The 21603-nt window shown below is 37.7% G+C and overlaps 1 protein-coding gene across 3 annotated transcripts in view; it reads left to right on the top strand.

The window, feature by feature from the left end:
- Positions 1-21116, top strand: part of PUS10 (pseudouridine synthase 10) — a 68784-nt gene extending 47668 nt beyond the window's left edge. For 2 of the 3 annotated variants that reach the window (XM_081833587.1, XM_081833588.1), the window contains exons 10-18: positions 1329-1414; positions 2462-2587; positions 7811-7867; positions 8731-8807; positions 8901-8956; positions 10226-10343; positions 14415-14557; positions 17369-17468; positions 19543-21116. In XM_081833587.1, coding sequence (XP_081689713.1) covers positions 1329-1414; positions 2462-2587; positions 7811-7867; positions 8731-8807; positions 8901-8956; positions 10226-10343; positions 14415-14557; positions 17369-17468; positions 19543-19581 — 802 coding nt within the window. In that variant the 3' untranslated portion in view covers positions 19582-21116. Of the gene's footprint in view, positions 1-1328; positions 1415-2461; positions 2588-7810; positions 7868-8730; positions 8808-8900; positions 8957-10225; positions 10344-14414; positions 14655-17326; positions 17469-19542 lie in introns of those variants that run through there. The other variant, XR_014149301.1, reaches the window with a different exon arrangement.
- The last annotated feature ends 487 nt before the right edge of the window (positions 21117-21603 follow it).

The raw sequence follows: 21603 nt of genomic DNA, 5'->3' as shown, positions 1-21603 counted from the left end.
GAACGTTAGAGATAATCTGGATTATCTCTAAAACAAAACTGGATGTATTTCAAGGATGATGATTGTGTCTTAGTCATTGTTATATCCCCACTCCCTGGTACAGTACCTGGCATGTAGTAGTGTTCAATAAATGTTTGTCAAACTGATATTTGAATTTATGAATCAAAGCCAACTTCTTTATCTTTAGAAGAGCACATTGAGGGAGTTGACTTGCCTAAGATTTCAACTGGGTAATAGAGTGGACTTAGAGCCAGGGTTCCTGACTCTCCAGCCCAAAGCTGGTCCCATTACATCCCTCATTCTGCATTTCGAGTATTGTCCATCTCCAGAAGAGGGAGAAAAAGGCTCATGAGTTCTTCACTTGTTAAAATATGCTGAATTACAATAAAGCTTATATTTTAATTCTCATTGTGTTCATCTTATTTAATAAAATATTATCATAGTTATCCTTCCAGAATATCCTTGAATAAATTTCAAACAATGAAGCTATGAAGAAGGTTTTATTTATTTTACTGACTAAAAGCAAGCCTCAGAAAATGGAAATATTTCTATTAAACTTTAGGAAGTAAAGTTAGCTACTCTCTACAAGCAATAGTTCCTGAGTTTCTAAGTAATTTTTTTGTTAAGACATCTTAGGAAACTGTGACATTTTCAAGCCAAGCATTTGGAGTAAGTCCATATCTAGTCATTTACAGGTAGACTCCAGTCCATGGCTTTGGAAGTTCCCAGATGATAGACAGAAAATAAAGCCATATATTGCTCTTTCCTGTCTGTCTTCAGTTAGATTGAAGTTTCTTAGCTAAAAGGGCAGAGTCTGTCACATTCCACTTTTTCTGGCCCTGAGGTCATAGTTGGAATGAGAAAGAGAAAGAGAGAAAAATGGCAGAGACCCTCCCTACAGGTGGGACTTACTCCTGTGACTAGTCTGTCATTGCACACCAACTTTACCCGAATGATTAAGGGTTTTGTAAGCTGGCACCAAGTGTTCATGGATAGCAAAATGGCTAAAGAACCTGGAGAGGCTTCCACTTCATAAATATGGGTTTTTCTCTCAAATCTCAAGGTTGTTAGAAATTATCATCTGGGAACATGAGGCCTCCTAAGTGAAAGGTAGTAGCAGAGCCCTGATTTACTTCGTGCCACTCTTACGTATTAAAACGTACTTGAGGCCTAAAAGACCCTTATGATTCCGAAACTTAAAGTTAGGGAGTGGCTTAGTCCATGAGACTCGGGCTCTGTGTGTCTCAGACAATGCTGATTCATCCTAGTTATGTGGTTCGATATCATGTCTGGAAAATAGTAGCTGTAAAATTTATTTTGTTTTGCAGGCAGTTTCCTTGTCCTCCAAACTCACCAAAGGCTGTATGCACTGTTCTTGAAATTGAGTGTGCTCATGGTGCTGTTTTTGTGGCTGGTAAAATATTTAGTCTAGAATATACTTACACTGTCAACTTACTCTCCTTTCTGAAAAACTCAAATGGCTCCTCTGTTTCCTTCTTATTTTTATTATTAGGTTCTGATTAGTTACCTCTTTTGAGAATTAGGACTGATAGCCAAGCTTATTTTAAATAGGTTTTATAGGCATTTTTAAGGTCCACTTAGTTTTGTTATTTAAAATGCCATGCCAAAGGGAATGACACTTCTCAGGTTTTAATAGTTTCCATCAGAGATGGCCAGTACCCATAGAAATATGGGTAGATGCAGAGACCCGAAACCGATCAGGAGAAACTTAGCCACAGAGAGCATGAAAGTGAACTTGAAAAAATAATTTTATCATCTGCAAAATGACTGAAGACTGAGCTTCTGAAAAAAAAAAAAATTGTTGCATTAACCTTCCCAAGAGGTAATCTAGCAGATAGTTTTTGTTTTGAAAGCTACATCTATTTCACAGTAATACCTGAAATGAAATTGCTCTCTAGTCTCAACTATAATACCCTGCCCCATGGTAATGAAAGCTACCTGCCATTAGTGCAGCTTTATTCTTAAAGCAGTGAGTCATGTTCTGTTAGGGTTGTGGGGTTTTTTAAAATTACAAAAACTTCAAAATTTCCTGTATTTGAACTCTTTGGAATATATTATCACCAATGAGTATTTCATTAAAAGTATTATTAATCAAGTGTAAAAGCAGTAGTTACTGGTTTTCTTTTTTTTCTAATGATCCTTGGTGTGTTCCTTAATATTACTTGTTCAGTCAGCCAATTAGATTAATAAATACACTGAGCATTCCTTTAGAGTTCATTTGATGATTCATATGATGTCTTTATCCATCTCTTCTACTGTTACCTTAAATCTTTTAATTATTTATATATCTGTGCGGGCTCCCCAAATTAGGTTGTTAGTTGAAGGCTAAACATTGTTTTGTGTCATGGCACCTAGGATATTGGCACTCAATAAATAGTTGTTTTATCCTAATGTGTTAATGATACCATTCCATCCAGGCTACCTTATGTTTCTTTGGCAGGGAGATATAATAAATACTCCAGGAATTTACCACAGACTCCTTGGATAATTGATGGAGAAAGGAAGCTGGAATCTTCAGTGGAAGAATTAATTTCAGATCATCTTTTGGCAGTATTCAAGGCAGAGAGTAAGTGTTATAATATTCATATTTTAAATACATTGTCATTCATGAATAGGTTTCTTGGAGGTGGCAGGAAGGATTTCTAAATTTTGTAAATCACCACCAAATCTGGGCTCCTTGCCTGGCAGCTTCCCATGAACAGGGGTCACCATGTCCTGAGCACCTCTGACTTGGCCTGGATTTCTTTAAAGTATTTCTTTCCTTTCTCAAGATGACTCGGCAAATGCAAAACCACTGAAACTATTTTAAGTGAATGTACTTAAGCTCTGACCTTGGGACACCTCAGACTTGGCCTCTTTTTGGGGAATATGAGGAAATTAAAACACAACTTCCACATCCAGTGCTTGTTCAAGAATAATCACTGGCAAATGCCTAGCTCCCATCTTAACTGCTAAAATATCCTGGGATAAAGTTCAAGACTAGAGAAAATAGATCAACAGCTACCATTTTACAATGACCTAATGATAGTATGTTGTGTTTTAATTTTCCAGGTATTAATGAGCCCAGGTTTGTGGGATGAGTCAGATCCTGTCAGGTTTATGTTTTCTTTGTCTCAATAGGTTTGTCAGGTCACGGGCAGCATAGAGCCTTGTGATTTCACCTAGGATTAGACTAGAGGAAAGGGGCTAAGATTTCAATTGCAGAAAATAATGTTGTACATCAGGAAAAACTGTAGGCAGTAAATAATGATTTACTTTGAAGTGGGTCTCCTAGCATAATTAGAACACTTTTTTTTGAGGAACCAACTAGATATCCACCTTCTCTCTGAAAAGCCTTAAGACAGGCCTGCTTTAGGAATGGCAGGCAGGCAGATAATTGAGAAGAGATATGGCTGTCCCTTCCAGCTCTCTGGCTTGTCAAGAGGAAAGAGCACTTTAAACTATATCCTTCTTATAATTTGTTGCGTATTGGGTTGGTGGACCCTCTTTAAGGGTCTTTAAGAATTGTTTACTGAGGGGCCCCTGGGTGGCTCAGTCGGTTAAGCGTCTGCCTTCAGCTCAGGTCATGATCCCAGGGTCCTGGGATCAAGCCCCTCATCGGGCTCCTTGCTTGGCGGGGAGCCTGCTTCTCCCTTTGCCTCTGCCTGTAGCTCCCCCTGCTTGTGCTTTTTCTTTCTCTCTGTCAAATAAATAAATAAAATCTTTAAAAAAAAAAAAAAAGAATTGTTTACTAAATAAAGAAGAAATTACCCTAGCAACCTAACATTTTCCAAAATCTTAGCAGTCAAGACTCTGGGATATTGGCATGAGTTTTTATCTACTTAATATTTACATACTGGTTATCTCATAAGAATTATCCAAGTTATGAAGAAGTGAAAATCAAGCTTTAGCACAAAAAGTCTCTTCCAAACTCTTTTTGGAGCCACCTTACTCTCTTTCTATAAGATGATTCAAGAAGCTTTCAGTTTTGATTATTTGGGTCCCAAGGAAGCTCCCATTACCAATAGGGCTGTTGGGAGGCTCTGAAACAGCTGTATGTTTCCCCCTTGCAATCTTTCATGACATTAGCTTGGTTTCATTTTCCATTTGAGGGGGAAAAAATTATACCCAAACTGAAAATGAAGCAAACTGTGTGTTTAGCATCTGTAATTGTATCCTGAGGAAATTTATTGAGAGCTGCTTGAGAAAAAGCAGACCTCTGGGCTTCTGTGCTAACTGGCTCCTTGTTGGGGATAAAACCTGTTGTTTGAAATGCCTGATTGGTAGCATCAATTTGCTAACCCTGTGCATCTCATATATTGTTCTTTCTGTGGTTCACGTCTGATAGCTCCGGGAAGATGGTTCTGACTGTTGTACCTCTATGGTTTACAACTCTCTGAAAATAAGCAGTATTATATGAAGTAATCTAGCTACTTATATAAAGATTCCTTCCCCATGGGGTACCTGGGTGACTCAGTAGGTTGAGCGTCTGATTCTTAGTTTCGTTGGGCTCTGTGCTCAGTGCCCGGGTCTGCTTCAGATTCTCTCTCCCTCTCCCTCTCACCTACACTCTCTCTCTCTCAGATAAATAAATAAAATCTTTTAAAAATTAAATAAATAAATAAATAAAAATAAAAAATAAAGATTCCTTCTCCTAAATGGGAGATACAAACTTGTTGCTCAGTTACTTTAAACAGGCACATCATATTATCCCCTTGCTAGTCCCCTAGTTAATGAGTAGTAAACTTTGACACACTCTCAAAGTCAATGTGTCTAAGAAATTTTCCCCTAACCCATTTATTATTTCACTTATTGAATAAATATCTGTCATGTTATTTCCCTGCTGAAAACTTGTCAGTGACTACATACAGGATAAAAGTCCAAACTACTGAACTTGATCTTCTGAGGCCTTTATTATCTGGCCTCTGCCCATTTGTCAGTTGCATCTCTGTCTGCCCTGGGTATGAGGGCCACTGCAGACTAGCGAAACTGCTGAACTGCTGATCATTCTTGCACTTGGTTTGTTTTTGTTTTTGAAATATCTGTTTCTTTGAGCAAAAAGCTCAAAGAACTTGCAGAATTAGGGGGATAAGACAAGGCATAATGTGAATTTAGAAAACTCAACCAGGACACCTGGCTGGCTCAGTCGGTGGAGTATGTGACTCTTAGTCTCAGGGTTGTGAGTTCGAGCCCCACGTTGGGTGTAGAGATTACTTAAAAATAAAATCCTTAAAAAAAAAAAAAGAAAACTCAACCAAATTTTAAGCATGTATTTCCTAATACTTAAGATGGTAACTCCTTTTCCTTTTGTTGTCAGCTAATATCCATAATTGCACAGGAATAAAGGGTTAAAGGTTACCCCCAAAAATATCCTTAATGAAGTGTCCAAATTTGAAATACTTTTCTAAAAGATATAATAAATGTCCCTTCTTCCTTTGTCTAGATTTAATGTTTCTCTGGACTTCTCAAGAGCCTTGCTTTCTGCAACTCTTTCTTATTAATGGGCTAGAATTTGTGGAAGTTTTATGGGCTAGTTTATGAACTAGAGATTTCTCGTCTGATTTAGCTGTCACTGGTGGACTTATCTCTTTGTGTCCTGTTCATTCCCTTCACCCCTACCAGGGAGAGGTTATGGCTCAGTCACTGTGGATCCCCTGGTGCCCTAATATTATGGCTGGTTTGGAGATGGAGGTGGGCAGGTGTAAGACAGATCGCAGCCCCAGGGAGTCAGTATCTTTCAGCTTCCCAAATGCCACTCTGAACTCTCCATTTAGCTATCCACCCCTACTTAGTGCTACTCTTGAGTCTGTTGACTGCCTAGAAGCTACTGATGTTACTCTGGTTTTTATTAACAGCTTAAAAATGGACTTTAAACATGGAATGGAGGATTCTTTGGGACTTAATGGTTCACAGAATCCTACTCCTTGCCTGGCTTAGATTCTCTGCCTCGAGAAGAGCCTGACCTTGTAGCTTTCATGGCTGCTTACCTGACCAGTTCTCAGGTGTTAATGCAACAGCTTAAATTCTAGGCCTACCTTGGATATCTAGCCCTTACCTGGCCAGCCCTGCGTTGCCACTTTTGGTGAGACCCATAGCTTTGATCCCTGGGGGCAGAGAGGAGCCTACTTGACCCTGGCAGTACATGACAGACAACAGCTCAGAGCCTATTTCCCCAAAGTGTTGACCTTGGCTTGCAAAAGGGATTTCTTAGAGGTGAAAGAAGAATGAAATCCTACTTTCTTCACAGCTAAACATCCTAGGAAAGAGGGCTAATCTTCAGTGTCATTTTCATAGGACTTTTCAAGCCTGTTAACCTTCCTTTTTCTAAAATCTACATGGGACCTTTACATACAGACTCTTTTCTTGGAAAAAAGTGGCTTTCAAAATGGTGTTCACCCTCCTTCCACCTTTCCCATTTGTTCTTCCCAGCTATCCCATTCTTCCTCATCTTGTGCTCTCCAAAGTGGCTGGACCATTGAGGAATAAATACAAACCTCATAGCTCATGCTGTAACTGTGCTCTTAGTACAGGAATGTTCCTGTATGCTTCCTGTCCTAGCCCTAGCCACTATATTACAGTCCTTATCCCTCCACAAACAGTAAGCCCTGTGTCCATCTTGTTTGTTTCCCCAGGATCTAGCACAGCGACTTGCACATGCCCACTGTAGATATTTGTTCCTGAATGAATAAATCAGGGTGTGAGTCTGAGTTCTAGCCTCCAATATATGTGTTCAGAGATCTTACACTTTGCCAAATTCTAATGACTGACCAGAGTACTCCAAACATAGCAGCCTTTTCTAATCCCTGCTCTGAGAAGACTGGTCTTGCTTTCCCTGTGTGCATGAGTCTGGATCTTCAGCCTGTTTTTGTGGTGGTTAAGAGACTCTGGAGTCAGATTGTCTGGTTCAAATCCTGGCCTTATCACCTACCAGTGATGTGATCTTAGGCAAGTTACCTATCCTGTCTGTCTCATTTTCCTTGTAAGTAAAATGAGGATAATGATAGTACCTACCTCACAGTGTTAACATATATGAAACATTTATAATATGCCTGCCTATGGTAATGTTTCCTATGGTGATGATGGTGCAATCTTCAGTTTTGTATCTAAGGAAGTTGTCATATAACCCCTGCCCCTTTTTTTTACACCATTTTCCATTCTAATATTTGCACCTTTTTAGTGTAGGATGATCCATCTATCTTAGAATGAACACTAGTTTTGTTGTGATCCCAGCTTAGGTTTGTTTAACATAAAGAATTTGCTTTAAAACCCTTCTTTCCCCCTCTTCTTCTTTTCATAGAGTTTAATTTTCAAATAAATGTTTTTGCTTTGTTTTATTTTAAGGAAAAAAGGAAAGATGATAGATTTTTCACCATAAGCTTCTGGCCAGGCTTGTAGTGGAGCCTTCCTCCAAACAGTGCTCTCTCCCTTTGGCTTTCCCGTTAAGGTCTAGCTTTGACATCAGGAACAGCTCTGCCATTTAATCATGTGGTCTTGGGAAAAAATAGTTATCCTTTTAGAAGCTTGGTGTTCCTTTGTTTAATATCTACATCGTAAGGTTATAATAAAGATTAAATGAAATAATGTATGCAGAATTTTAGCTCAATGCCCAGCATATGACAGGTGCTCAATAAATGGTGTTTTTTATTATCATTGCTATTTTTATTAGAGATTGGGATTAGAGGTGGGATGACTATCCCTTGGAATTCTCCTGTAGGTTGTTTAAGACAAATGAAGTTTTTACCAAAGGGTGGGAATGAAAATCTTAGGGTTATTATGTTACTGATTATTTTTCTTTGTCTGCTTTGCAAAGGTTTTAATTTTTCCTCCTCTGGAAGAGAAGATGTAGATGTGAGAACATTAGGAAATGGTAAGATTGCAATAGCATCACTTGACTAGAGCTAACTTTCAGACTATCACCCTTCTCAGACAGCAGGTTCACTGTAGTCGCTCAGTTAAAACCAAAGTGGGCAGAGCCCAGAGCTTCTCCCAGTGAGGAAGCTTTGTGGATTATGGAGCTACCTTTATAAATTATATGATTATGTCTTAACAGGATTCATTTCTTAAGAGGCCATCCTTATTGCATACCTATAGGTTCTAAGGGACTTTTATGTGCATTAACAAGACAATGCCTGAGTTTTTCCAAAAGTTTTGCTTATTAATTGTTCCATTTGATAACATTTCAGCAGTACCAGTATAGTTTTCAAAATGCACATCTTCATTTAAAAAGCGATTCTGCTCTCTTAGCCTCCATTTCTCTCATTTTACATTGTTGCATTACAAAAAAGATGATGAGAGTTAATCCTGAGCTTGAGCTTTATAGTCCCTTCCCTTTATGGAATCCTAGCTTTTCCGTTTCACTAGTGGATTTGGCTTAGGAGAATGGATTTCAGCCTGGTATACCTGGGCATTGCCATGTGTGATAACGTTACCTTAGTGTAATCAGGTCAATTAGCGGTTGTTTGGATTTTATTTTGTAATTAACACAGTCTTGTTCATGGACCTTTGGGAAAACAGTCATTTTCACATATTGCCTGTACTGGGGTTTAGCAGCCCCCAAAAAGCCCCTTGATTCTTTCACACATCCTTCCCTCTCCCAGATGTAGTCATGTCACTAAACTTTCAGTCCTCTAGAGCTCAACTCATTTTTTCACACCTCCTAACCCTCTTGCATTAGCCCAAATGTTAACTCCATCAACACGTTTCTGTTTCATGACGGGTGTGTGCTGCCAGGAAGGCCCTTTGCAATTGAGCTGGTGAATCCTCATAGAGTACATTTCACTTCACAAGAAATTAAGGAACTTCAGCAGGTAAACCACTTCATGACATGGAAATTGTCATGTTTCTGCAGCTCTATAACCGAACTAGAATTGCTAATTGTTTTTCCTTTTCTGCTACTACAGAAAATTAATAATTCATCTAACAAAATCCAAGTCCGTGACTTGCAGCTTGTCACAAGGTAAGGGTGGACTCCCTGGAGCTGATCTCAAAAGGGAAGTTTTGGTTGTAGATCATTTATCTGTTTTTTGTTTGTTTGTTTGTTTGTTTTTAAAGATTTTATTTATTTATTTGACAGAGAGAGAGACAGCGAGAGCAGGAACACAAGCAGGGGGAATGGGAGAGGGAGAAGCAGGCTTCTTGCCAAGCAGGGAGCCCGATGTGGGACTCGATCCCAGGACCCTGGGATCATGACCTGAGCCGAAGGCAGACGCTTAACGACTAAGCCACCCAGGCGCCCTAGATCATTTATCTGTTAAGGGAATTGTATCCAGAATATATAAAGAACTCTTACAACTCAATAATAAGAAAACAACCCAATTAAAAATGAAGGAGATGATTAAGTGGACATTTCTCCGAAGAGGACATACAATTAATGAATACATGAAAAAAATGCTCAGTATCATTTGCCATTGGGGAAGGACAAATCAAAACCTCAGTGATAGCTCACTGTACCCTCACTAGGATGGCTATAATCAAAAAGACAGAAAAAAACAAATGTTGGCAAAGATGTGGAGAAATCGGAACCCTCATATATTGCTGTGGGATTGTAAGCGTGGCCACTTTGAAAGACAGTTCGGTAATTTCTCAGAAGGTTAAACATAGAGTTACCATTATGACCCAGCAATACCACTTCTAGATATATACCCAAGAGAAATGAAAGTGTACATCCACACAAAGACTTCTACATGAATGTTCAAAGTAGCATTATTCATAATACCAAAAAAAGTAGAAACAACCCAAATGTCCACGGATAATATATGGTATCTCCATACAATGGAATATTATTCAGTAATAAAAAGGAAAAAAGTACTGACTGATATATGCTCCAACATGGATGAACCTTGAAAACATGAAGTGAAAGAAGCCAGAGACCACACACCACATATTGTATGATTCTATTTTATATGAAATATTCAGAGTAGGGAAATCTGTAGAGATAGAAAGTCAATTAATGGTGCCAAAGGCTGGGGGAAACAGGGCATGGGAAGTGACTGCAAATAGGTATGGAGTTTCTTTTTTGGGATGATGAAGTATTCTAAAATTAGATTGTGGTCATAGCCACACAACTCTGTAAACATGCTAGAAATCACTGAATCGTACAATTAAAATGGGAATTGTATATAAATTTTATCTGAATAAAGCTATTTTTAAAGAAAGGGAAGTTTGGGGCAAGGCTTGTGTGTATTCTGTGTATTTAGATAAACTTGCTTTTATTGTTTTTGTTTAGAGAGGCAATAGGACATATGAAAGAAGGCGAAGAAGAAAAGACCAAGTCCTATAGTGCCTTAATATGGACAAATAAAGCCATACAGAAGAAAGACATTGAATTCCTAAATGGCATAAAGGTAGCTAAGTGCTCTAACTCTTTTTATTTTATTTTTCGATTGCCTATAAAAGAGTCCTTTCACTTTTAGTTTATTACTAGCAACTCATAGAGCATGGGCTTTGGGGAATGTGAGACCTGCTTTCAAATCCTGGCTTTGCCATTTGCTGGTTGAATGACTGGGCATTTCATCGAGCCTGTTTGAGAGACAGCATTGCTAGTGATGAAGAGCCTGCCTCTGGGCACAGATTTCTTGGATGCAAATCCTGGATCTGCCTTTCATAGTTGTGTGACTTTGGACAAGTTGCTTATCCTCTTTATGCTTCAGTTTTTTCATCTATAAAATTAGTTAGAATAATGAAATGAGTTTAGTCATATCAAGCACTTAGAACAGTATCTGGCACATAGAAAACCTCAGCAATGCTATTATTACATTTGGCCATATGTAGAAAGGAAATACAAAATAGAATTGACCTAATAGGACTGATGCTAAGATTAAGTGCATAAATAAAACATATTATAAATTTTTAAGAAGGATAGTATATGTACAGCACAAATATTTTGGCACGTGCTGGATTTTCCTTCACATGAGCATATCACTGTAGAGGGTCTGCCTATTCATTTGCATATTTCTTCCCACCTGTCCCTGACTCTTCCTGTAACGATAATTTACTCTCAAATGTAAGGAATGAGCATAAATGGGCACAGAGATGTGTACAGTCATCACAACATCATTTAAATGGGCAATATTTTGTAATAATTTAGATGACCTACAAGAGGAGAATGGCTTAATCTTACCGTTTATCTGTATAATGAGCTATTGCTAGCCAGTTGTTAGAAATTATGTAGTAGGTGACTATTTATTAACAAAGGAAAATGTTCCTGATAGATGCTAAGGGGGAAGAAAACAAGCTATAAAGAGTATATAGAGGGGGATACATTGTGATTTAAACACACACACAAGTGTGTGTTTGTGTATACACATATATATGACTATGTAGAAAACAAATTGTATGGCAAAAGATACCATAAATAGGATTTATACTTATGAAGAATAGACAAAGGATATGAATAAGCTGAAAACGAGCAACCCCAAATGGCCAAGAATCATCTGAATAGATGTTCCACTTCTGGATTGAAGTAACAATAAGACCTCACTTTAGTCCTCTGAGACTAGTAACACCTACTGGGTGGCATGGAGGAGAAAGCTAGTTGCATACTTTGTCAGTAGAAATATAAAGTATTTAGCCTTTTTGGAAAACAACGTAATGATGACTTTAAAAATATACTGGTCTTCTACCCAACACTTTTACTACTGGTAATCTATCCGGAAGAAATAAAACTCCATTGCATAAGTATATGTGCACAAAGATGTTTACTTTATTCAAAGCGGCAAAATCAACAGCACAACTAGGAACAAAGTGAATTTCCTTCAAAAAGGAAAGGGAAGAACAAGCTGGTATCTTATAAAGCTATTTTAAAAAAAAAACTAAAACAGCATGTGATCCCATTTAATTTATGTTATTGTATGTATATATACCTAAAATTGTTGGAAAAAAGGATAGAGGTAGGCCTACAGCTATGACTTACAGAAATACCCATGACGTTATGAGAAAGAAAGTGAAGTGCAGAATCATGTTTATAGTGTAAGTGTCTTGGTGAAAGCATAGGAGTAATTCACCGGCTTAGACAAGTTCATCTCTAACCCTGGGGGTGGACTAGATCACCCCCAGAGGGCCTCCAGGTTTCAGGTTCTGTGATTTTGTATCAAAAGCTATTGGCTTTTGGCCCATTATCTGGGGCTTTTAGGATGATAGTTTAACTCTAGACAGATATCTTTAAGATTACAAAACAAAAAAATTTTTTAAAAGACTTTATTTATTTGACAGAGAGAGACACAGCAAGAGAGGGAACACAAGCAGGGGGAGTGGGAGAGAGAGAAGCAGGCTTCCCGCCAAGCAGGGGGCCTGATGCGGGGCTCAATCCCAGGACCCTGAGATCATGACCTGAGCTGAAGGCAGACGCTTGACGACTGAGCCACCCAGGCACCCCGCAAAACAAATTTCTAAACCTCTTTTCCATCAGGTGTACAAGTCATTCAGAATGCTGGGGGGAAAATTAACTCATTTTAAAAATAGATTCAGGGGCACCTGGATGGCTCAGTTGGTAGAGCATGTGACTCTTGATCTTGGGGTCATGAGGTCAAGCCCCACATTGGGTGTGGAGCCTACTTAAAAAAAAATAGATTTATCATCTGGAGGTAGCTATATTCAGAGCTAATTCAGAAATAATGCTGAATAATGCTGAAAGATGATTTTTGGAGGTACAGAGTAAGCAGTGAAAGGGTCTCTTTTAATGGTTCACAGCCCAAATAGACTGATGGGACTATCTGACTTCTAATAATTTTTTGTGTTAGGTTAAGACTATTTTCAAATATTCCTATTGTCATCAAAAATACAAAAACTGAGTTACTGTCCCATTTTGAGAAACAGTCACTTCAAATTTACTATGTGTCTCTTCTTTTTTAAGGGCAACCTACTTCTAAGGAAAAAAAAACCGTTTGTGTATATGTATATGTGTTTCTGAAAATTCAGCAGAATGGGGCCAGCAGAGTGCGTTGTTAGAGTAAATGGTTTCCTTTTGTCTACTGAAAGCAAGCAGACACAAAACACACACAGGAGTGTGTGGTGATCAAGCGTTATGTTGGAAGTCCAGTGGTGGGTCTACCAGATCAGTTAGTACTTCCATTGACTAGTTCATGGTTTGCAGTCCTGGGAGTGAGTAGCAAGAAAGGAAACAGGGAGAAGAGCACTCCTTGGTCATTCATTTGAAGCCAGCTATTTCTGTATTCTACAGTGGAGGCCATATCTGTACAGATTCCTTAACAGTTCAGCCTTGTCCTTTTTTTGTCTTTTTGGCCGGAGAAATGTCAAACCTTATGGAGACAGCCTATCTCAGCAGAACAAAGTGCTTCTAAAATCAAAGCATTAGAGAATCATAAAACCCATGAATTAGGAGGGGCCATTGACTCACTGCTATGATCAAAACAGTCATACCATTTCCAGTATAGTCTTTGTCAGAACTTGCTCTTTCTTTCTTGGTGGAAAATTTGATAGAGGGGAGACCAGACAGAAATCCTTCTCTTCTTAGCATGGCTTCAGGCACTCCCAAATCATGTACATTAGGAAGGAGTTGTTCCAACAAGAAATGGCAGAAGATTCAAAGTTCTTAAGAACCTACATTTCTCATTATGCCCAATATCTATTTTTAAAACTTGGAATTAGTTGACCTTCTACAATATTAATCTCTATTTCTTGATTTATATCTTGTGACAAAAGGAAATCTCTAATTATAAGAAAAACAAGCCCGTGCCCCTAAAAAAAACCTGAATTGTAAAAAAGGCATGCAGTATTATTATTCTCAAGTAATTTGAACTGGGCTTACAAATACTGAGAGGTCCTGGTTTATTACACACACTTCTTTGTAATTATTATATTGAAACACTACCCTGAACAGTGATGCAACTGTTAATTTTCCAGATATATCTTTTCATACAACAACAAAATAACCTTGTATGCAGGTGTTTGGTTGTCCTTAAAACATGCACACTGCCCGTACACACCAGTGATGCTGAGGTCTCACCCTCTACAAATAGCCATTTCTCACCTCAGCTCTGTTAGGTCATCTGTTGGGTTGCCGGGGGGTGGGGGTGGGTGGGTAAGAATAGGTCTTCTAGAAGAGCTCTGTTAAAGTAAAGAACAGACTAGAACTCCAGGGTCCTGCTCAATTCAATTAATTGATTAAATGTTAGAGCAAAAGAGACCTTGGGGATCATTTACTTCAAAGCCTTTTTTAAAAATGGCATACTGGGGCCCAGTAAGTGAGTAACTGTGGACGAGGTTATGAAAAGTTCCACAGAGCCTGAACCTTAGGGAATACAATTTATTATAGTATTAGTATCTACCCTGACAGTGATAGATGAGTCCTCCGAAGAAAACATCTGTGGTGGGCCATGGATGACAGAGGAGGTGTTGAGACAGGCTTCCTGCACAGCAAAGCTGACTCCATGGTTGTGTAACACATCCTCCTCTAGGACTTAAAGATCGACCAGAAAACACCTCTGCGGGTCCTTCACCGGAGGCCCCTGGCTGTGAGAACTCGCATCATTCACTCCATGGAGACATGCTATGTGGATGAACATCATTTCCACCTCTATCTGAAGACTCAAGCTGGAACGTATCCTTTCGCCTTCCGCATAGCAATCCTCTAACCCTGTCGGAAGAGTTCACGCTGCCCTAGAAAATAGGTGCAACTTGATCCAGGAACAATTAGGGTAAGGATTAGGTTGGGGAAGAGTCCTTTTTTTGGCGGGGGGGGAGGGTTCCCATCTAATTTGTATCTTTCAAAATGACATTTTAAACCGCGAGGCGGCAGCCGGTAGAGCATGAACTTTCAAATAGTGTGTCACACAATTCTGCCTACCTAGTAAGTACTCAGGAAACAGTTCTGATTGATTCATTTATTGATTTGTGTCTTTATACATTCTGCAAGTCACATTTTCATAACCACACTTGGGTTCTTTCAGCATTTTGAGCATTTGCCCCAAATCACTAAACACTGATAGTAGATGGGAGTGGCCCTACTTTCATACTGGTCTTCACTTTATTTGGCCACTGGCCCAAAACAAGAGAATAGTCCAAAAATGATCAGTTGTTCATATGGTACCCTGTTTTGTGTGGTTTTGTATCCGTTCTGAGTTGTTAGTTAAAATACATCAGGGAGTTGCCAGAGTCCTAGCTCTAGTTTATTTTTCAAAAGTGCTCCTAATATTTGTTTGTTTCTTGGTTTTATATTATTTAGTGATCCAATAGCATGAAGTGGTAAGATACCTAATATAAAACTAATGATATATTTATGGGTATAAGGCAAAAAATGTCATTTTAATCCCCAAGTAGCATTCTCACCATGTTGCTGTAGTCTGTTTCTCCTTTTCCATCAACCTCCTCTCTCTTCCTCCCCAACCCCACACCACTCCACCCCATCCTATCCCAGAAGTGACCAGCATTTGCTAAGCTGAAATAGGTAGATGTTATTTACTCTTAAAATCTCTTATATTTTTAGTTCGGATCAAGGGATGACCTGTTTAGACCACAGTGGGCAGACCTTTATAGCTTTGTTGTTTGGAATATATGTGCCTACTATAGATGGAATGTGGATGGAATTTCAAAGAAATCACAGATTTTTAAAAAATTTTTTTTATCTAATTCCAGCTTTTATTTTAGAGTGCTAAGGTGAAATGCAGTGGTCTTTTGAAGAAACTAATCTTTTCAATCTTATTAAAACATTCTTAGGACCAGGCATGTATATGTTACTTACGGGCTTAGCCAAGAAAAACCGTCTGCTAAAACTTTAGATACCATGTGGTTATACACAGAAGTATGCGAATTTTTCACATATATTGCTCGGTATGCTGAACTAGTTCATTTGATGTACACCTCATCCTTCTGGATATGAATAAGAATTCTGGGCCTTTTAACTGGTTGTTCTGGGGCTTTTTGGTCATCTCCCCTCATCATTGCTACTCAGAAGTAGCATTCTCGAAAGAAAAAGACAATTGTTGAGTAAGTATGAGTTCAGCAAAGAAGGCAGTTACTAGATACATGTCTTAAGCTTGAGTCAAAACATTTGGTGAAAGTAGAGTGAATACACTTTCAGAAAGTGAGGAGGACATAATATCAGCATATTCATGGTGTAAGTTTTTTATTTATCATCTGAGAATAAACTTATTTTTCCTATTCAAATTGTATTAAATTTTTATACTAAGTGCCAGTTTATAGAACACAGCATAATGCTGAATGAGTTTTTACTGAATGCTAGCAAAATTATGTCTCTCAGATAACTATTTTCAAGCCTGTAGTAGAGTCCTGTGTAAGGAAAGTTAATGTAATCTTAGTAAGTAATTCTAGGATTGGCCATTGACATCAAAATTTGAAGACCTTATGAAGGAAACATGAAATCGCCCCTTTCAAAAGACTTAATTCTCTTGCTAACCATGTAAAAGTTGCAAACAGCTAAAACTTGGGTCCTTTGATAATCCTTCTGAAGAGCCTTTATCAGTGACTAAATTAATATATTTTTTTAAAGATTTTATGTATTTATTTGACAGAGAGAGAGAGAGAGGCAGCGAGAGAGGGAACACAAACAGGGGGAGTGGGGGAGGGAGAAGCAGACTCCCCGCCAAACAGGGAGCCCGACGTGGGGCTCGACCCCAGGACCCTGGGATCATGACCTGAGCTGAAGGCAGACGCTTAACGACTGAGCCACCCAGGTGCCCCTAAATTAATATTTTCATTGTCCCTCCCATCCTACCGCTATTGTGTCACTGGGTCACATTACCAGGAAAGCCATCATCGTGTGACCCTGTGGAAACCTATCTTCTGGCAGATGTTAGCTGCCATCATTGAAAAATGGGACGAAAAAGATGACAAAATGGAATTTGTGGCAAAGAAAAAATAGCAAAGGTTGTTTTGTTTTGTTTGGTTAGCACTGAAGTACAGTTCATTTTAAAAATCCATACCCAGGGTCGCCTGGTTGGTTCAGGCAGTAGAGCGTGGGACTTTTGATCTCGGGTTGTGGGTTTGAGCCCCACGTTGGATGTAGAGATTACTTAAACATTTTAAAAAAGATCTTTTTTATTTCAATTTTTTATTTAAATTCTAGTTAGTTAAAAATCTTAAAAAAAAATTAAAAAAAAAAAATCCATATCCAAACCTTGGCACTTGGAGATGAGCTAGAGAAAAAAGAAAGTCATGACTTTTGGGAAGTTTGATGTAAACACAGGTGCCAAAGTCCTGCTGTTAGCTGCCAGGCTGGTAGGAACCAGTTTGCCAAAGCTTATTTTCTAAGATACACATCATGGGTCACAGCTCAGAAATAACCTCTCCCTTGTAACATTTCTGCTTTTGTCTGTCATTTCCCTTTCACCTATCAAATCTCACCAAACAGTGCTGCATAGCTATCTCCATTGTTTCCTTAAACAAACCCCAGCTACATTAAAGAGTTTGTGCATGGAGACTTTGGGAGAACCAAGCCAAACATTGGCTCTCTAATGAATGTGACTGCAGACATTCTTGAGCTGGATGTTGAGGTAAACCATTTTATTGTGGAAGTACCCATTTGTACATTGAATTCAGCCAAGGTTATGCTTTTGGCGGGGGGTGGGCATTAAGTCAAATAGGTATCTATCTCTACTCACCTTAACAGGTATTTGAAAATGGTCAAAATCTCACAGTAGCATTGTATTGCAGGGAGGGACTGTCTTTGGAATTTTTATCTTCTTAAAAAATACAAGATCTCATTTATGATCCTTGCAAATATATAGCTAATTTACATGGGGCATGAGGTCTTAAACCCTTAAATGGAGCAAGGAAATGAAACTTAAGAGCCCTTCATATGTCCTTTGGACTCTACAGAGTTCATTCCCATACCTATTTTGTTTTATAAAAAATTTAAGGCAGACTACTCAGAAACATACATTCAGGACAGGTATAGAAAATGGGATGAGCCAGTGGTTATTAATAAAAGCAGTTGTATAAGGGACCCCTATGATGTGGTACAAATTTTCTGCTCTTAGAGTCTGAATTGAAACAAGGTTAAATTCTTAAGTATTTATAAGAGTGGATTGAATAGGTCCTTCGGCAGTTCTCCATAAATATATTTTCTCATTTGAGCATCAAAAAGGTACTGAGTCACAACTGTGCTCCTTGACAAATACCTGATGAAGGATGGGGTCCCTCTCCCGTACCTCCCTACCAGCCAAAAACAATATTAGGAGACTAGCATTTTGCACTTGGGATTAATATCAGTTATCAAAAGAAGTGCGTATAGTTGCCTCGTGTGCAGACAGCTATGGTAATCACATATCACTGGAGCATTATCAGCTTACCGGCGATTCTCTTGAGTGCTTCCAGCAAGATTTTATAGAGCTCCTGCAGTACGGCCACCAACAGCACTTCCAAGGTTGCAGGGAGCCTTCTCAGAGGGACTGTTATTTTGAGGAAGACAACCTTGTGTTAAAGAAAATCTCACCTGCATTCATCTTCTTTGATCTTAATTCTCAGAACAACTTAGGAATGTCAAGAGTCATGGGCCAATGTTCCTCATCCCTGTTTGTCCATCGGGAATCACCTGTAGGGCTTTTTAAACCTCCCCTGCTTTCAACACATACAAGACTATGTGACCTGCAATGTTTAGTTTTCAGGCATGAGAAACAACCCATTAGCTTATATATGGGTGTTCAGTATGTGGCCATGTTCTGAAATAGAACCAAAATATCTTCTTGGGATTTCTAAAAGATACACATGTACACACACAATAGTTATTTGGGCTTTTCTAATAAAATTTTTCTGATTCTGGCAGTGACTCATAGATTAATTTAAAAAATCACTTGTGGTAAAGCATTTTGGGTTTTAAAATTTAAGTCTCAAAAAAACCCGTAACAAGACATGGGCACAGTGGACTTTTTTAAACTTCTCAAATTAGGCCCTCGAGGGTAGTTAAACTACTTCTAAAGCCTAGGACATGATTGTTTTATATGGAGAAAAAAAAATAGTCTGCTACTGTAATTTCATTATGACTTAAATCAAGGTTTTGTTCTAGAAGAGCCAAACCAAGTGAGTAGAGATAAACTGATTTTAAAAGAAACAAAAATTCTGAAATGATACATAATGATCATTTATTCTTTTCTAGTTCTTTCATACTCATTTATTTCTCATTTGGTTGCTAAGCTACAAATAACACCGTAAGTGAATAGACTACTTGAGTGCTTGTTAAATGCAAGATGGGAAAATGAAAATGATCTGAAGAATAAAAGTTGCTGAGACTTCTGAGGAAAAGTTGGTGTTGCTCCCTGAATTTCTTTCTTTACCCATAAATAACATTTACAAAATTTAGATGTACTCTAGTCTCTTATTGGCCAAAGGTACAATTAATTTAACCAGCTGAGTAACCAAATACTCTGTGAATTCAGAAACAGACCTTGGGCCCAAGAATCTCAAGACCTAGTTATGGATTTTAGAGTGTTGAATTGTGGTATTCAATGACTTTTCTTCAAATGAAGCTGCTTCTGCTGCCTTATATTAAAACTATTAAGTTTATGCAGCATTACCAGCAAACGCTTACTGGAACAGTAATGTTTTCATGTCTTGTTTTCTTCCTTCTAGTCTGTAGATGTTGACTGGCCCCCTGCTCTGGATGACTAGCTTTCAAATTTGGACACACAGAGTAGGGTTTTCGTGGCATGATGTGGACCTCCATTCAGCATACACTGTATAATGGCTGTTAACTCACCATTACAGTGTCTTGGAAACCATTTGGATCATGTTGATCTATGTATTTTAAAATTTGTTGTAACATCTCAGGATCTATGTATGTGTATATTTTGTGTTAAATGTTCTAAGGATGTCTTACGATTTTTCTTGTTCCCTCTCCAACCCCTACATGCCAGACTATGAATAATGAAAACATTCTCTTAATTCTTTCATTTAGAGAAGTACACAAACAGGATACGTTCTCTGATAATCTGAGAAGCTATAATTTCTTTTAGCAAAATTTCCCTCCACAAGACATACCACCTTCAAAATCATGTTCTAAATTTTAAAAATGATCTTGATAAAAGTTATATCTAGATTTATACAGCACAGTATCCTATAATATTCTAAGATATCAAATGCAAATCTAACATCATTAATATTTTTCCCAGTAAGCTTTAATCAAGCTATTACCCACAGAAGTACTTTTTGTATAATCTGTCACAAATCTTAATGACTTCAAGTTACTATTTTGATGACTTAAAAATATCAGTATGTTTCCTGGGGAGGGAAAGTGAAACCTTAGGAATTGAGGCATACCCTGTTAAGAGACTTCCATAAATCTTTTAAATAAGGAGACACAAGTGCCTTCAGTAACTTCAAACCCAGGGATAAGATTTTGAAAAATTAAGATTGCTAAACAATCTGCTATTATACCAGAGTGCTTCAATATATTATCCAATTTCAAACATCTTCATCAAGTGGACAGGGTATTATCATTTCCATTTTATAAATATGAAACCAAAGAATGAAAGTTAAATGATCTAAAATTTTACTTCCATATCAGGGGCTAAAACTGAAGTTTCCTGGTCTCTAGGGTCCTTTTTTAATAACTCTTGTTATTGAGCACCCACTGTGTGAAGGAGGCACCTGAGAATGTCATTTAAATGCACTAACCCAAAAATAATAATAATTAAAATAAACAAATGCACTAACCATCAGAAATGACTTTTGGAATTTAGAAACCAAATCAAGGAGCTTGCCAAAAAATAGCCCAAGTATATTTCATATGATCTTACATGATTACCACTTGTTAATAAATTAATCATCAGTTGGTACTATGAAGAAGGAAAAATGAAATAAGCTAAACCTAAAGAAAATAGATGGGTCATTAAGAGAAACGTTTCAGCAATCTCATTAAAATTTCAGATTTAAGTAGTAATTTCTATCACCCTGATTCAACTATCTGAGAGCTTATTTTAGAACACATGTGACTTGGATAGTATTGGATGATTGTTTCCCATCTCTTCATTAAGCATACTTCATAGATACCAAGATGTATTATTCATTTTAGAAATCAGGAAAATTATTTAATTGACATGAAGAAGTTTCATATGTGAATACTAGCAAATAATTGTTTCACTATTTTCAATGCCAGAAAATAAGAAAGGGATAATAGAAATAAACTTCTGATAAACAGGTAAGAACTTTTGTGTGAATGTTTCTCTGTTTCTGGGGAAGTTTTGCTACAAAAAAGATTTAAATAATTTGGGAGATAGTCTTTTGCATGTTTCTTTTTAGCACAGCTTTGAATTTAGTGGAATCTGCAAAATGGAAAAATTAAGAACCTCCTTAATAGAAGATTTCTATTTCTTAAATTTCTATTCCTGATATTATGCAAAATTTCAAGCAAAAAGTAAACATTAGCTGTATATACTTTACTTATTCCATATGTTCATATATTATGAGACACAGGTTGTTAAAAATCAGTGTAGGTCTGTTTCATGCAAGAACTGGGAACATTAAGTAATGTAATATAGTGTAATATTGGTTTCAGGAGTAGAATTTAGTGATTCATCACTTAACAAAAAACACCCAGTGCTCATCATAACAATTGCCCTCCTTAATATCCATTCATAGCTTTTTTTTTCAAAATTTTATTTAAATTCTAGTTAAATCTTTAATAACACTTAG

Source organism: Leptonychotes weddellii, chromosome 10 (assembly GCF_054177405.1).
Source record: "Leptonychotes weddellii isolate Sample4059 chromosome 10, ASM5417740v2, whole genome shotgun sequence".
Classification (NCBI taxonomy): Eukaryota; Metazoa; Chordata; class Mammalia; order Carnivora; family Phocidae; genus Leptonychotes; species Leptonychotes weddellii.
Note: the sequence above shows the minus strand (reverse complement) of the source record. Positions and strands in the feature narration are given on the sequence as shown.